The sequence below is a fragment of the Dufourea novaeangliae genome, unplaced genomic scaffold (assembly GCF_001272555.1).
Source record: "Dufourea novaeangliae isolate 0120121106 unplaced genomic scaffold, ASM127255v1 scaffold168, whole genome shotgun sequence".
NCBI classification, from domain to species: domain Eukaryota; kingdom Metazoa; phylum Arthropoda; class Insecta; order Hymenoptera; family Halictidae; genus Dufourea; species Dufourea novaeangliae.
In genome coordinates, this window is record NW_015374062.1 from 415789 (window position 1) to 431424 (window position 15636).

Consider the following 15636-nt stretch of genomic DNA (forward strand, 5'->3'; position numbering starts at 1 on the left):
TCCAGATAAGATAAAAATCTCATAAAATTGTATTATACACTGTAGTATACTACGTTAAATGGGCGTCTTGAAGGCGTCATGTGCTATCTGGGTTCACTTCCATCAAGGTGCACATAACATCAAAACGTGAAATACGACAATCAGTTGACTCGTGTTGTGTAAAATTTGCTTGTAGAACTCCATATGCTTTATTAAGAATCTTGTCACTATTTTGCAAGAGATTTTCTCAGTACCTTGGTACTTGCAACTTGTATAATTTCACTAATAATATTAATTTAATTGCACAGGAGAGTCCAGGAAAGAAATCAGAAATGAGTAGTTGCCTTGATCGGGAACGATGGTTCTCGCTGTAGAACGAAAAGACAGGAAAGAAAACGGGCCTTCAATCTGAAACGTATCGATTTACCACTTCGCTTGCGGCTCACCGAATGGCCGCATAATTTATCAATGACGGCGTTATCGGCCTGAAAGTGAGCCGCAGGCTTTTCCATTCCGCGTATCGCTCCGGTTTACCTGAAGCGTCACGTTGCCAAAACGCCCTAGGTACGCCGCAACACCTGACAAAACGGACGCGAAACCGCTCAGCTTTCCGGCAGATAGCACGATTCAATGCGCTGGATAGTCTGGGAATATCTTTGGAAACGTTCCCGGACTCGCTTTGGCCTTTAACTTTGCTGGAAAAAATGAGCGTTGCTGCTGATACCGGTATCTTAATCGATAAAGAAGGTGTTAAAAATCTTCAATGTTTGATAAGTTCGATATTCTTTACGTGAAGTTTTTGATGGGATAAGTCACAATTCTGAAAGCCTTTAACTATAATAATTACAGTTTACCTTACCAACAAGCAACTAATCGACTAAACATACAATTGGGTTTCTTTGTTAACTATCGTTTATAAACGTAATTTCAGTTCAAAACGTCATCAAACCTTCCGAACATTTCCGACTATACCTATTCGAACTCCTCGTCAGATGTTGGAACACTGATTATCCGCCACAACCACTTAAATTTCAATCACCAGAACGCCACGTACGAAAGCCAAGTATCATTTTTCACTCAGTTATCGGGAAATTACGACAAAGTAATACAAAGAGAGTGAGAAGATATTCACAGCGCATGAAATAGAGTCGTCGACAATAAAATATTATTTCCGCAGGGTCGCGGGCAGCATTTCTAACACGTCGTGGCTCGTTATCATCGCTTCGGAATATACAGCGTTATGAATAACGAGATACTTGAATAAAAGTCGAGCACGAGATCGCACGGGGCGTGAAATATAATTTTTCGGCCGGGACAGATTACGCTTCGCGGTGCCCCGCGTTTTTAACCCTGTGCTGCCGCGGCATCGTTAGCTGGCAATAAAGTGCCATAATGTGAAAAATATTTGTCTAAAGTATCTGACGCGGAATGGAGGGCCGTAATTACGTGGATACAAACAAAAAAAAAAATGGCTTTTAACTAAAACACATTACACCGCGTGGTGGTGTGCACTTTAACTCGTCCCGTTGCCGATGAATAACAGCCTCGATTAACGCGTTATTCACCGGCGGAAGTTCAGCCACGAAGGCCGCCCGGAGAAAATAAAACACAAGGTGATGGGGTGGTCGCGAGAAGAGCGCGAAATACGAAGAGAAGACGGAGAAACGGACGGTGTAATAACTCGCGAAAAGAAAAACCGTTGCCCTCGGTCTTAATCCGCTCGTTTTACGACGCGTAAGACGTTTTTAAGCTTGTATTCTCTCGTTACTCATTGCTGGCAAACGTAATTTATTACCGACGCGTCATTTATGACCACCGTATATTCCGCTGATACGCGTGTGCCGCGTGAACGTCGTAGAGGGGAGCTAGCGAGAACCGTAAATCCTCATTTAGATCATCTTCGAAAACGATTCCGAGATATCCGTCGAGGAGACCGAGCTTTGGATTTTCGTTTACGACATGTGCGTGAATTCTTCGATAATATTCCACATTGGATTTCCTTGGTATCCGTTGAAATTTTAACATTATTACACTATTTATCATTCTTGTGAATAACCAGAGAAGGACTGAAAGAAAATTCCAGTAAAAATCTATTTATATAAATTACTGGATTATGTAGATCATCAGCGAAATGTCTGTTTAGGTGACCGTATATATATTCAGATTACCACCTGTATTATGTTGCACAGCAGCTAGTTAATTAGATTGTATCTAGGCTCGTGCTTTTAGATCGAAACAGATATCTAGACCCTTATGTAGATTACTTTACAGACTTCCGTCTAGGTGGCGTTGTGTAGACACTTGTCGAGATGATTATCTAGATTAGTCTTTCATAGCAATTAACAAGGACGATCTAACAGCGCGAGCAAACACCGTGGACAGGGTGTAATCGACTCGACAAACTTCGCAGGAGTCGCCAGTGTGAACAGAATGACGTGGTACACAGTCGAGGAAAGGTGAATAGGGGAGGTCTGGTGAACGCAAAGAATCGTGTCACGTTTTCGTTCAATTTACCTGAAGGCCACGACGAAATATTAACAGTGACGTTAATTGAGATCACCGAGATCGCAATGTGGTCACGCCATCGGGCGACGAAATTTTATTCGTCACCCTCGCGACCGCCTCCAACCCCCCCTAGTGCGAAATGAATCGCTAATTTCGCTTATGAGAATATTTCTCCCGGGCAGTGTGCCTCCGTACGCGGAAGATTAGGATCGTCACACGAGAGAAGGATATAATTCCCCGTTCGTGTGGCCTAGCTTCTTTCCAGTGCAGTTTTATCGGGTTTTTACGAGAGCTCACTCTCGGAGTAGAATAATCATGTAATTATGGCCGTTTCATCGTACCAACCCCCTTATACGAGGCTATCGAAACAAGAATCTTGTTGCGAGGGGAGTGCTCATCAAAATGGACAAAAATGATCCAAAATGGCGTGCATTAACGCTGGTACTACCGACAATGAATGTCTCACCTATTTCCAGCGGATTGATTAGTTGAATAAATCTGAAAGTTTTGTATGGTATTAGGTTGTTGCATAATAAATGTTGTTTTGCAATGCGCTTCATTTCAGCCATTTTGAAATCGTTACACATGGGGCCAAAAAACTTCTGACCCACTGGCCAGAGTGTATCGGATCTGATAGACCTCATTTCAATCAGAAAAATCCGAATTGAAATATATTAGACTAGTCCCAGAAACTAATTTAAATTTTTCTTTCACTCTCATCACCTAGTAAAAAATTTCAAAAACTCCAGACGTTTAAGTACCTTGAATTATTCATGAATGGCACCCTATTTCCGAAACGATAACAAATATTCACTTTGTTATTAAAAGTTTGACAAGGAAGTGGTCGTTGTCAGATTGTTCATCTCCTAGACGAGACATCCATACTCAAGGATTAACGACGAGAGAACTCAGAGTGTCGGTCCATGTCACCAAATTAACCTCTGCTGACCGAAAATAAAGTTCCCGTCTCGGATCAAAGCGCAACCGCATGGATCGTTTTAAACCGCTGTATCGCCGTTGGCGGAAATCAGAAAGCGATACGTCTGGCTGCAAGACGGGCGCCACGAGGGGAGGTTGGTTTTGCGGCCGGGACATTAAAGTTGCCGTTAATTAAGCGGGTCGCGTTAACGGTAATTAGTCGACGCGCGGCAAGAGGCGTCGTGTCGCGGCGCCGTTTAGATTTAGACGCCTGATTTCCGAGCATGAAAGCACACAGTGTGCCGGTGTACAGCACGCACCCTTTCAACTTACCCGCTTGCCGGTTGCGCGCTTTGCTCGCCCGTTCGCCGCGTGTTCATCACGCGTCACGCGCGCCCCGAACCGTCGCCAGTGATTTATCAACCGCGACGCGGACACCCGCCCGCAAATCATAGCAGCCGTGACAACCGTGAAAAGTTTTGGCGGTAAAGAGGATGCATGGGTTCCTCGCCGGGTAAATTGCTCGATCTTGCTGGTTCGCAAATTTTCGAGCACTTTATGGTAACAATAACAACTGTGTTAAAAGGGTCTTGCTACTGTTAAGTCCTGAAAAAATCATTTTTTGGGATTTACTTTTTCAGTGAACGATGTGTGTAATATAAATGAAATGTTTTCTATTTATTTATACACTTATTGAGAGTATAAACAATATTTTTGGGAGTTTTATTTCAATATAGATTAAAGTTTTAGAAAAAAATTGATTTTGAATATTTGCTGGATACGTGTGCAATTGGGTAGGACTTACTTCCTACTTCTTTTTGTTTCACTTTTCTATTTTTTTACTGCTACTTAAACTTAGAAATTAGTATATTTTTTGTTTCAGCTTTTTCTAAAGACTCACGTGGTGCCTGTTTTTTACACATTATTCGGCCGGACCCTCTAGATCAGATTTACAAACAACACCCATCTGATCTTGAACAATTAATAACTTGGAAACGAAACCTCAAACTCAATTCCGTCATTCTTCATTTTCGTCTTATTGTTAATTTGATACATTGAATCTATCCTGTAAGAGTGTCGCATATTTTTGTTAACATCTCGTATAATGAAGCTATTATTACTGAGAAACTTAAATATTCAGATACTTAGAGATCCATGATAGGATAAGCTATAACTTGTACTCCTTTAGTATCGAATTATCGCCGTATCATTGAGATATTTGTACGTGAAAGTTGTTACGTCGAACACCAATAAGAATTATAGAACGGTTCGTGGCGCGCCGTAAGCTTGTACTCGATTCAGCATTATCGATAGATATACTCGCCGAGTCGCAGGAACTTTGCCCACTTCATAAGTTCACGAGTTAATAGCTCCATTACGGTTTCTAGCCACGCTTCCTTACTTCCTTCTTCTTCTGTATGATTTTCTGATACATTGAAACTCGACTATTTTCTCACAATGTACGCTAGAAACTTCTACTCCAATTTTCTTTGAACCTTCGATATGAATCAGTAAGCGAACGACGTACTTTTAATTAAAAACATTGACTTCTTTATTTTCGTACTCTGTCGGCCAACTTTAGTCACGATGATGTTCGAAACAACATTCGTAAAAGAATCAGAAAATGTTTAGAAGTCCGAACTCTTTGAAAGGTCCGACAATATTTTGAACATTTAGTAGAATGATTCTCAACCCAGAATACGTTTACTTAACTTATAACTTTGATACCTTTCGTTTCACAAGATTCAAGAAATTCTATTCACCTCGACAAATTCTCTTTTTTGAACAACCTCACCACCTCATCCCTCAAGACTAAGATTTAATTATTTCTTTCAGATTTCCTATAGTTCTTCCATTTCTCACATATCTGCATGAGATCAGGTCTGTAAGTTAAAGGGTTAAGCTCACGATCAGTATCTCACAACAACATCCCCAACGAAACCATATCTTCGAGCTAAGGACCGGTCGTCCTCGTCGCGCATTCCTTTCGAAAAGGAAACATCTTATATCCAATGGATACCTCTCTCTGTCCACCCAGCGTTGCGCGGCTAACAGATTCATAAACATTCGCGTCGATAGGTAATTTATACGAGGCTCACTTTATTACGACACGCCATTTCGCCGAGGGAACACTCGGATTCTACGCGTGGGCGTTCGAGCGACGGCATTTGCGCCTTCCACGCGGGCCCTATGCAAATCGGCCGGCTAACATTTATCGAATCGTGACCCCGGCACGAGGCGCGCCACCGACACCACACGTTCATAGAAACTCGACGCGTTGATTAACCAGGGAAAAAAATATATGGCCGACTGCCCGATAACATCGACGAAGCGACGCCTGAGAACACAGCCCGGGACACGCCGATCATTGTCGGCTGATTGTACCTTTCGAATCGCGTTAAACATCGATCTCACCTCCGCGACCTTTTTTCCCTCGACGGAGATTTACGAGCCGCACGAGCAGAATTTTTCCGCGAGCTCGATCGATGAGTGTACCCATACGTTTCGCGGGAACCAGTGAACCGGAAGTGGTCTGGGGTTCACTGTTGGTCACTTTCGTAAATCTACAGTGGAAGTTCGTTTTTTCTGTTATCTTTGGTGGTAAATGTTGCATTTTTTGCGGTGTTCCTGGGGGTGATCGTTCGTGGAAAGATAGATCGAAAGGATAGGATGACATTTGAAAAGCTGAGGCTTTGTTTTGGATATAGGGGACTTTGAGAATAGTTGATCATAGCCTGGGACGAAATTCGTAGTAGATCGGTAAGAACATTAATTGTTGCATGATGAACCGTGAAAGCAGATGGCTAGGTCACTCGTCAGCCACACAAGCGATGATTTATTTACAAGAATTTGTAAAACGTAATATGAAATTTGGATTTGTATAAAAATTGGTCCCTGTTGACCCAGCCACCGCCACGCGAAGATTAATTCCACACCTTAACTCATTGTCAATAGGCTACGAGAAATCTAATTTTCATAGACTGCAAACGAGAAATCTCGCTTTTAAGCGCGTGCATTATTTATTTATTATTTCCTGGAGCACAGTATTTTTCTATTCAAATATTCTTGGGCATTGTTACAGAAGACATGTTCAGTTCGACGTGACACTTCATTAAAAAAATAAGTGCAGCAAAATTGAATGAAATCCAACCGGTTGCCTATCCGTTAAAATTTGAAAGAATAGAAGAAAATATTTGCAAATAAACAAATTAAGGAATTTAATCATTCCGCATACATGGGTCAAGAACACGTAGACGGTAAAATCTGAAGCATTCTGTACTTCCTGGAAAGTGTAAGTACCAGAACACCGTGTGCTCATCCCGAATCAAAAGCAAATCATGGAAGCAACGACCGCACGAAACCGGTCCGCCGCCGATGATCGATTCGTGTCCCGGTCGCATTTTACGCTTTCGGATCCGCAAAGCGTTTGCCCGTTAACGTCTGCCGGCAGGATTGACACGGGGAATTGTTCCGCTGAGCGTATATCCGAAGCAGCGAACAGCATTGTTCCAGCGACAGGCGATTCGTTAGCCAAACGCGCAACCGCTCGAGCAAAGACAAATGCACGGTCGCTGGTTTAACGAGCGACGCACGGGCTCTGTCGAATACCGCGGAAATGATGAAAATACGACTGGAAGGCACCCTTTAGATATCAGATAAACAGCCGACCTCGTTCCGCCGAGCCGGGGGTCTATCAGAAAATTGCTTGTGTCGCGATCACAATTTTTACGCGACCCCTTTCTCGCGCCCGTTCCTACACAAGCAATCCCCTTTGCTATCATGCTCACGATTTTTCCACGTCGTTTCTGGGCTAATTGCTGCTCAAAGTTCACGTTATCCTCGTCCAGGCTGATCGTGGCCCTCATTGTCCAGTGAGATCAAGGAACATGTTTCATTTAACCCTCGGAGCTAACCCGGATCTAATTCAATGTTTAACCCAGATCGTCAAAGCTGGTGGCTGGGTCAATCGTAACCTATTATAACATCTCGCTAACCCAGAACTAGTTAGAGTTAGAATGTCTCGGCTTGCTCGGCAGAGAAGACTATCGGAATCTTCTTTAAGGTGCCAACCGGGTTATCTTAGCTCCCAAGTCTATCCTCGGAAATGTTAGGATGCAAATCTCATCGGGTGTACGTTACCCGAGGGTCAGGTTTCCCATGCGTTTCGGACCAATCCAATTTTATTAGTCCTGGACTGCTTGGATGCACGATCCTCATCTGCTTATAGGTCCCTGGAATTATTAGGCTTCGACCCATGTTCAACCTAACTGTGGAGCGCAACCCAGGCATAACCACAGGCCTAGCCCATACCGTCAAGCCCTATGGCTGAGTCAATCGTGATCCATAGTAACATCTCCTACTATTAGTTTCGTCGATGTATAAACGGTTGGGTGATCGTCGTTACAGGTGGATCGCTGGTGACCCGGCCATAAGAACGCAATGGTTAATTAACCGAAAATGCCGGGTGGCACATGTCAGCGATGTGTCCACGGGACCATTTTTCTCCGGAGAGTTTTTCACCGGTTCCGGATGTCACACGTCCCCGTGCTCTCTATCGCCACCGGCTATTTTTGCGGCATGACGCAAGGATAATACATCATGTGCGGCCGTGTCCTCGCGCGTGTTGTCGTGTTACACGGTGAAACAGCGGTGTCCCCCGAATCCCCGGCCGTCCTGTGGATCGTTAATATTTGATTTTACTGGGTCGACGGCGACTGCCGCGGAGGGAATGAAGAACAGCCGGACGGTTACGGGCGAAAAAGAAACTCTCCATCTGGAGGCGCGCCAGCTCGATAAATTCAGACGCTAGTTTCGCAATGGTGTGCTGCGCATTGCTCGAGCATTCCAGGAGTCACGGTATCCTTGTTGCAGCTGCGTCTTCGTCGCCGAGGCTGACAGGTGAAAGGTATTGCGAACACTCTACGAGCCGCCGCCCGGCCGTGCAATAAAATCCGAATGTTATGATACGGTGAGGAGGAAAGATCAATTTCGAGCCGTGACTACCAAGTCAGGCCTCATGCGATTCGGCTGAATCTCGGATCGCGAACCGGAGGGATCTTTGTAGCTTTGTCGCCGGGAAAGACTGTTTCGCCGTCTGGTATACACATCGCTCCAATGAATCTTGCCGTCGCTAGCCAGCCGCCTTATGGCCCGAGCGGAAGGAATCATTGGAGCGGGTCTTCCGTGGAGTAATAGGTCTCGCTGGGAACGATTTTAATGACTCGTTGGACGATCGTTTACTGTCAGAAGTAAATAGTCGCTCTAAAGGCCGCTTAGCAATCTGAATACTTGCAGGCTTATATAATTGGAGAATAAATTGTTCGACACTGATTTACTGGCTTTTATCCCGGTTCCATTTATTGGCTGGATACGGACGCAAGTAATTGAGCGATCAAGTGTTAAGATTCTAGAGTTGCTCGATCGTTGCGATGTATATTTAGTCGGATCATGGTTGATTGGCCTGTACAAAGTTATTTTCACACGCTGGTTTATTGAAACTTGGCTTCGAGGAAGCTTTCTGTCGTCTTTGTGAAGACTACCACGGTTTGTGGAGTTCTGTGATTATTTATCGAGGATATAATATTCAAGATAATACCGAAACACTCGACAGAGATCCTACTATGTAGGCTATATTCCGAACTCGTTAAAAGAATACTTGGGTCATCAGAGAAGTCCCTAGACAGACCGAAGAAAGAAAGAAGAGATTCAAATTGTCAGTAGCGATTAAATAAGGGCGGGAAGATCGCCCCCAAGTCGTTCATCCCCAAGGAACCCGCGATTCGGCCCGGTATACTTTTTCCCCAGCATTCCATTCGTCCGTTACAACATCCATCGGAAATCCAATCGCGTGCCCAGAGGCACATTTTCACCGTCGTGCCAGCTCTTGACAGGCGGCTCACGTTGCTGCTAACGGAATTACTTTTCGCGTCGTCGGGACATCCGCTTAAATACGTTTCTATGGGTTTCCACGGCCGGAACTGAGCACGGTGGATCCAACTTGTACTGGTCCGGAGAAGGAGGAACTCTGTAGAGGGAGAACGAAGATGAAGAGGGACGACGCTGGGGATGTCCAGGAATAAGGTGTTGGTACGCATCTATATTTGTGCTGGCGTCGCTTAGATAGACCGCTGGCAGATGTAATCAAAGTTTGCAGACAACCACTCCTGAGACTGCTCTTCCGGCAATGACCAACCCAATTCGATCTGCTCGTTTTTCCTACGTCGATATGCGAACACCCGCCATCCACCTATTTCCTCCGAAGCTATGGATAATACGACCGGATATATTGTGCAGGTGAACGAAGGAATTTCACCTATCACAAAGTTTCGTTGTTCCAATAATTGAAGTTAGCTTGATGTAGTCCAAAATAATTGTGTATACGGTATCTACATAAATATAACATAAGCTTTGATAGAGATCCCTATTGAGGGGTTGCGGAACACTGGATTGTTTTGAGAGTGGTTTCGAAATTGGAGATCTCTGACGAGAGATTTTGGGTTGTCGGGCCACGGAGTGCATGTAGGGTAATTGTATACTGTATGAATAATTATGAAACCTTTCTGATGATGACGTATCTTGAACCTTTAAATGTGGATTAATATTACGGACCGCGTGGGGAGTAATTGGAGTACACATGAATAGTCATGAGGCTTTCCTGATTATCTCTTATCTTGAGCATTAAATTTGGATTAAACGTTTAATGTTTGAACAGTCCATAGGCTAGGTCGAGATTATATGAAAAGTTTTAATTCTAGTTACGAATATTTGTGATACTTATGCGTATATTTGTTTAGCCAAGCAAAACCACTATTCCATCTCTTAATCTTTTAATACAGAGAAACTAATTTCACTTCAACGTCCACTACCTCAAAGTAAACGATAAAAGTGAAAGTTTGTATAAACATCCACGATCATGCGATTGCCACACGTTTTCCACCACTTCTTACGGGGGTTGAACGAGCCCCGAAATAAATTAAGCCAACCTCTCAAAGTCTCCACTTTCCTCGGATCAATGCTCACAAGTGGTCCAATTTGCCGTGAGCTAATCCACACGGAGGAATGCGTCCCAGACTTCCCAGGCGAAATTCCCGCGAGTTTGAGATAAAGATATACGGTAAGGTGAAAAGTAGTAAAAGTTTTCGCTCCCAGACGACGCGATGGGGTGTTCCATTTGCCGCGTAACTCGCGAAACAGGGTGTACGCGCGCGCCATCTCCGCTACGAAATGCAAATGGAATCTCTTGATTGAGTTTACCGGCAGGATGCAGTCGACAGTCCGCGTGTCTTCGGGGGTCGGATGGAGGGAAAGAAAAAGGGTGGCCCCGAGCCGATTTGACGTATCGACGGCTTTCCACTCCGCTTGCTACTCACGAATAATCGCGACGTGAGGGACGTAGGAAGGGCTGGAGGAAAGGTAAAGAATGCTAGGCGCGCCGTCCATTTTCCAGCGGGTCGCGTATATAGACGCGTCTCGCGTTCCGTCGCAAATGGAGACAAATTTATACGGGCACAGACCGAAAACCCCCCCCCGGGCACTTTTGATAAATTGAATCGATCGATTGTTTTTTTGCACCCTTCCGCGCGCCACGGACATTTTTCACGCATGAATTATCCGTTTCCCCACTGCTCGGGCCCGGTCGAGTATTTTTTTTGCTTTTTGTTTTATTGTAGTAAACAAAGTGCTGAGCGTGTTCATGAACGACGCTCGATGGTATCGGGAACCGACGCGGCGTTGTGCCGCAAACAACATAAATGACGGAAAAGGTGTTACAAATTGTGTGAATTTTATGGAGGGAAAAAATTGGATAGCACGAAATGTTTTTTTTTTTGCCGAATGGAAAATTCTCGTGGTTTACTGGGGACCTGATAACTCTTGTTCATGTTACTCTGTACACTGTGGATTTTCTTGGATGCTTTTTACATCGCGGTATCGATTACCTATATTTTGCTTGCTAGGGAATTTCGGTAACCCAAATAATCCGTTGCTGTTTTAAAAAGTGTAGGTTTCTAGGGGACCTGCATAGAAGTATTAGATTTTTTTTTTTCTCAGACATAGCCTGAACCAGAAAATTAATTACTCATCTCGCGACGTCAATAAAAGAAAAGTGGATCCCCCGTCTGTCGGGACGAAATCGCTGGTAGCTAGCACAGAAAGTCATTTCGGGTTCCTGTTCCGATTTAATAACCAAAGGAATTCCGCGGTGAGGACGATAACACCGGCCGATAGCGATTATCGCTTCGGCGAGAAGATGGCGAGCCGGTTTAATTGAACACAGCAGCCAGGGACCACCGCGGAAAGCCGCATTACCCGTTCCTGGAAGCACAAATCTGTCGGTGGAACGAAATGGTGTGTCCCGTTCCTACTCTCCGGGCTGATGGCCGGGAACTCGTGGACTCCTATATTTCATCGTGGACGATGCCATCGACGACTATGAATGGCGGCGTAACGACGGCGCGACCACGGATCGGCCTGGTCAGGCCGTTCACTTTACGGGGAATCGGTCCGTGTATCAGTTTTTAGGGATTGATAAATTTAACTGGGACTATCGGGGCTATTCCTGGCCGTGGGGGACGGACGTGACTGGGTTATTAGCGCTCGGTGGATTTATGGGACGCAGCCATCGCGTCCTTTGGTACGTGGAAGTTGAGTGATGGTGATGGACATTGGCTACGTCTTCCTCGTAGTTATTGGCAAGCCTTTGATGCAGCGTATGGATAGATACTGTTACTGATTACACTAGGAAATCATTCTCACTTTTTCTTCACTTTCCCCCTTTTTGTTTTCCTTCTTTTTTACATGTCATATCAGCTACTGTACAGGGTGTTAATCAAAATATGGGACTGTTTCACGGGGTGAATTCTATATGACGAACTAGGGTAAAATAAAGAATGATTTTTATTCCTAAGTAGGTACATATGATTCTTTAGGAACACATATTCCTACTTGGAGGATGAATTATTCATAATTGTATGTAAATATTAATCATTCCTTGTTACCAGTTTTAAAATGGTCAAAGAATTTTGCCATTCCATTAACTATTGAAGCTATTACAAGGTGTCAGTTAACGCCTAATAAGACCCAAACAGATTTTTTAAGGGTCCAGTTATAAGTACTACGAAAAAGTTGAAGCTTGTTAAAAAGTTCGGTCTTCAGTGTTGAAGTTAGTTAACCCGGCTGGGTATAAAAACCCTGTCGGAGAAATTGAATTAGCCTTTACTCTGATACTGTCATAGTATTAAACTAAAATTTTTATGTAAAAATTTCATACGATTCTTCTTTTTCTTCTTAGTGTATAAGTAGTAATATGAGATGTCTATGCGCAGGTACATAGACTCAAAAAATTCCTTTTTATCATTCTCAAAGCAGCGATTCCGCTTTATTAGAAAAGTAACGGGAGACTGAGCTGAAACTTTCAATGACATTAAAGAGCGTGAAAAAGGAGGGGGAATACGGGACTAAAATACGCGAAGCTTGAACGGGTCTGTATTACCACTTCCATAACAGAATTAAAAAACTTTTCTGAGTATATGAAAGAGAAATATGTGAAACACGGCGTTATTAGACGTTACTCGATAAAAGGATGAACAGACTCGAGTAACCTCGTGTGATGAAAAGAAAATAGGTCATCTTGAATGAAATTTCATCCAGAGACTGCTTCATAAAATTAAGAATTGAAGGTAGAAAATATAAAAAGAGTTCAGTGAATTTCTTTTAACCCAGAACAGTTCTTCAGAAGATACCTCAGTATCGTTGTCAGTTATTGCCACGATGTACGATCGTTCCTCTGATGTACAAGGGACACGAAACGATAATCGCTGCCTTCTTCGAAGCACCTGAATGGCGTCGAAGAGAAGGTGGAGGGAAGATAACGTGGTGTCGTCGTATTCTTCGTATTGGCTTCGTTAGCCGCTGCCAACCACGCTCGTTTCATCTTGTTCGACGTTAATCGAATCGACAATAAAGTGGATTATGTGACCAGGCTCGGCTGCCTTCGATTCAGTAACGCGATCGATCGTTCCTCGATCTCTGTATGACTCTGCTGACACTTTCGATGAATTCATTGACATAGACGAAGAAGATACACTCACTGGTTCGACGCATACAATATTTACGAATGGATAAAGAATTTTTCTAAACCTTGTGTATGATGAGATAATGAAAGTTTCCAGAAGTTGCCAACAAAATTTCTATTCTGTCAAAAAAATAACATGAAACAGTTTTTAAATGTTTTATGTTACATTCGAAGCATTTTCTATAGAAGAGAAGAACAATATAGTTACAGTCAAAAAACTTAAAATGTAACATTTAAAAACCATTTCTTGTTATTCTTCTACAGAATAGAAATGATCTATCGTTAAGTTCCATTTAATATTCAATTAGTTACCAGTCGACGTCAAGTATAACACCTAGATTAAACTCCAGAGTCATTACTTCTTCTCGCGAATGAACTATAGAATAATTCTGCAAAACAACAGCGAACGGTTAATTACTTCAACCTAGTATTTGAGAAGCATTAACATATTCATCCGAAAATTTTGTCATATAATGACGTGGTTCCATTTAACCTCTGCCTACTGAACAATCAAGTATGCAGTCTGTGCAATTGAATGAACCCAAACATCAATCTTTCAAATGAAGAGAATCAAATTTATTCTATCACATTAGCCCCGAATATTAATTATTGATTCTACAATCCCTAAAAATATCCTCGTCGCAATGACGTGAGCAACTAATTTATTTATTCCCATCGCGCGTTCCGTTTCAGTTGACTAAATTAAACGCGATATTCCTTCCGATTAATACGAGCGTACATTTCCATGAATACGAAACGTAAATCGAAGGTCGCGCGGTTGCAGCTATTTATTCACCGCGTAAAATCATTCGGAAAGGACTCGAAATTAATTTTACAACCCCTAATGGACACTATTTTTCGTTTGTGTCTCGATTAAGCAATAATTACTGAGTCGAAAGCAATAAAAAGCAAAAAATTCGCGCGAGAAACGACGATTTTTCGAGGTCGGAAAGCGTCCCGGGAAAACGAGAACGGTGGAAGTTTGCGTTGCCCTTTTCCACGTCGATTTTCATCCCACCGTGTTGTCGCGTACGCGATCCTCTTCATACGGAGGGACGAGCGAAAAGTCACGCAGGTTGCCAGGGAGGAACATGTGTTGATCGATGTCGCGTGACCGTGTGCCGGTTTTCACCGACTTTTCTATTTTTTTCTTTTTTTTTTTATGACGCGCTCGTGTTTACCTATCGTGAAAACACGTTTTTCCATTTAACGATTATCAAGAGGATTGGCTATCAGAGCGAGAGAGCCCCCATCGAGATGCTCCGAGGCTGCATTTTAAACACCCGGTCCTCCGGGTCACATTTTTTTTTTTTTGCCAGATTCGAACACCGAGTTCGGTCACTCGAACCGAGTATCCGTGATTCGATCTTTCAATTTGGTCAAGAGCTCCTGGAATATACTCCGCTCTCGATTTTTTTTGTCATTTGCTTTAGTGAACGGTGTTAGAGAAATTTAGTCGGATGCAGTTCCGAAAGGGTCCACCCTCCGATTTACAGAAAACTTGGTAAAATTGTCCCGAATACTCCCAAATGAATATATGTGCAATTGAAAATTTCCTGAGACAACGTTAATTAATGTTAATAAAGAAATGTGGTATAAATTATGTCATGTTTGGCTTCATTGCAATCGGAAAAATCTCACCAACATGTTAAAAATATTTACTGACATCTCAAGAACTGTTCACTTTAGACCCTATATGATAAATACTTTTTTATGCAGTATTTGATACCTTATCAAAATTCAGGATAAGATATTGAGTATTCCATTTTAAAGAACTGAAGGTGACTGTTATATCTTGATAAAAATATAACATAGTAAAAAACATATTATTGCATTACGTGCCCTTCCTGATAAGTACCATGCAACTTTTGCTTAAAACATTTTTTCATATAGCCAGTAATTTCCGAGTAATTGATGTGGTCATGTTAGGTGAACCACCCTGTACATCTCGTGTTCGAATACTTCTGTTACTCCCCATATATAATTAACCGATACTAGTTCACTAGAAATGCTGTCATAAAATCTAACCAATTAACATATCACATAATTAAATCGACTTACATATATTGCACTTATGTGCTTTTATTCCGTAATCATACAACTTTATCTGCAGTGCACAAGTATTGTTATCCAGTTTCAAAGTTTCATTCCAAGCCGACGGT

General features: G+C 42.9%; 1 protein-coding gene across 1 annotated transcript in view; it reads left to right on the top strand.

The window, feature by feature from the left end:
• Positions 1 to 8219: 8219 nt before the first annotated feature.
• The window catches only part of LOC107190142 (protein slit), a 37200-nt gene continuing 29783 nt past the window's right edge, over positions 8220 to 15636 (top strand). Inside the window, exon 1 of the mRNA XM_015578896.1 lies at positions 8220 to 8308. Within this exon, the coding sequence (XP_015434382.1) occupies positions 8220 to 8308 (89 nt within the window). The remainder of the gene's footprint in view (positions 8309 to 15636) is intronic.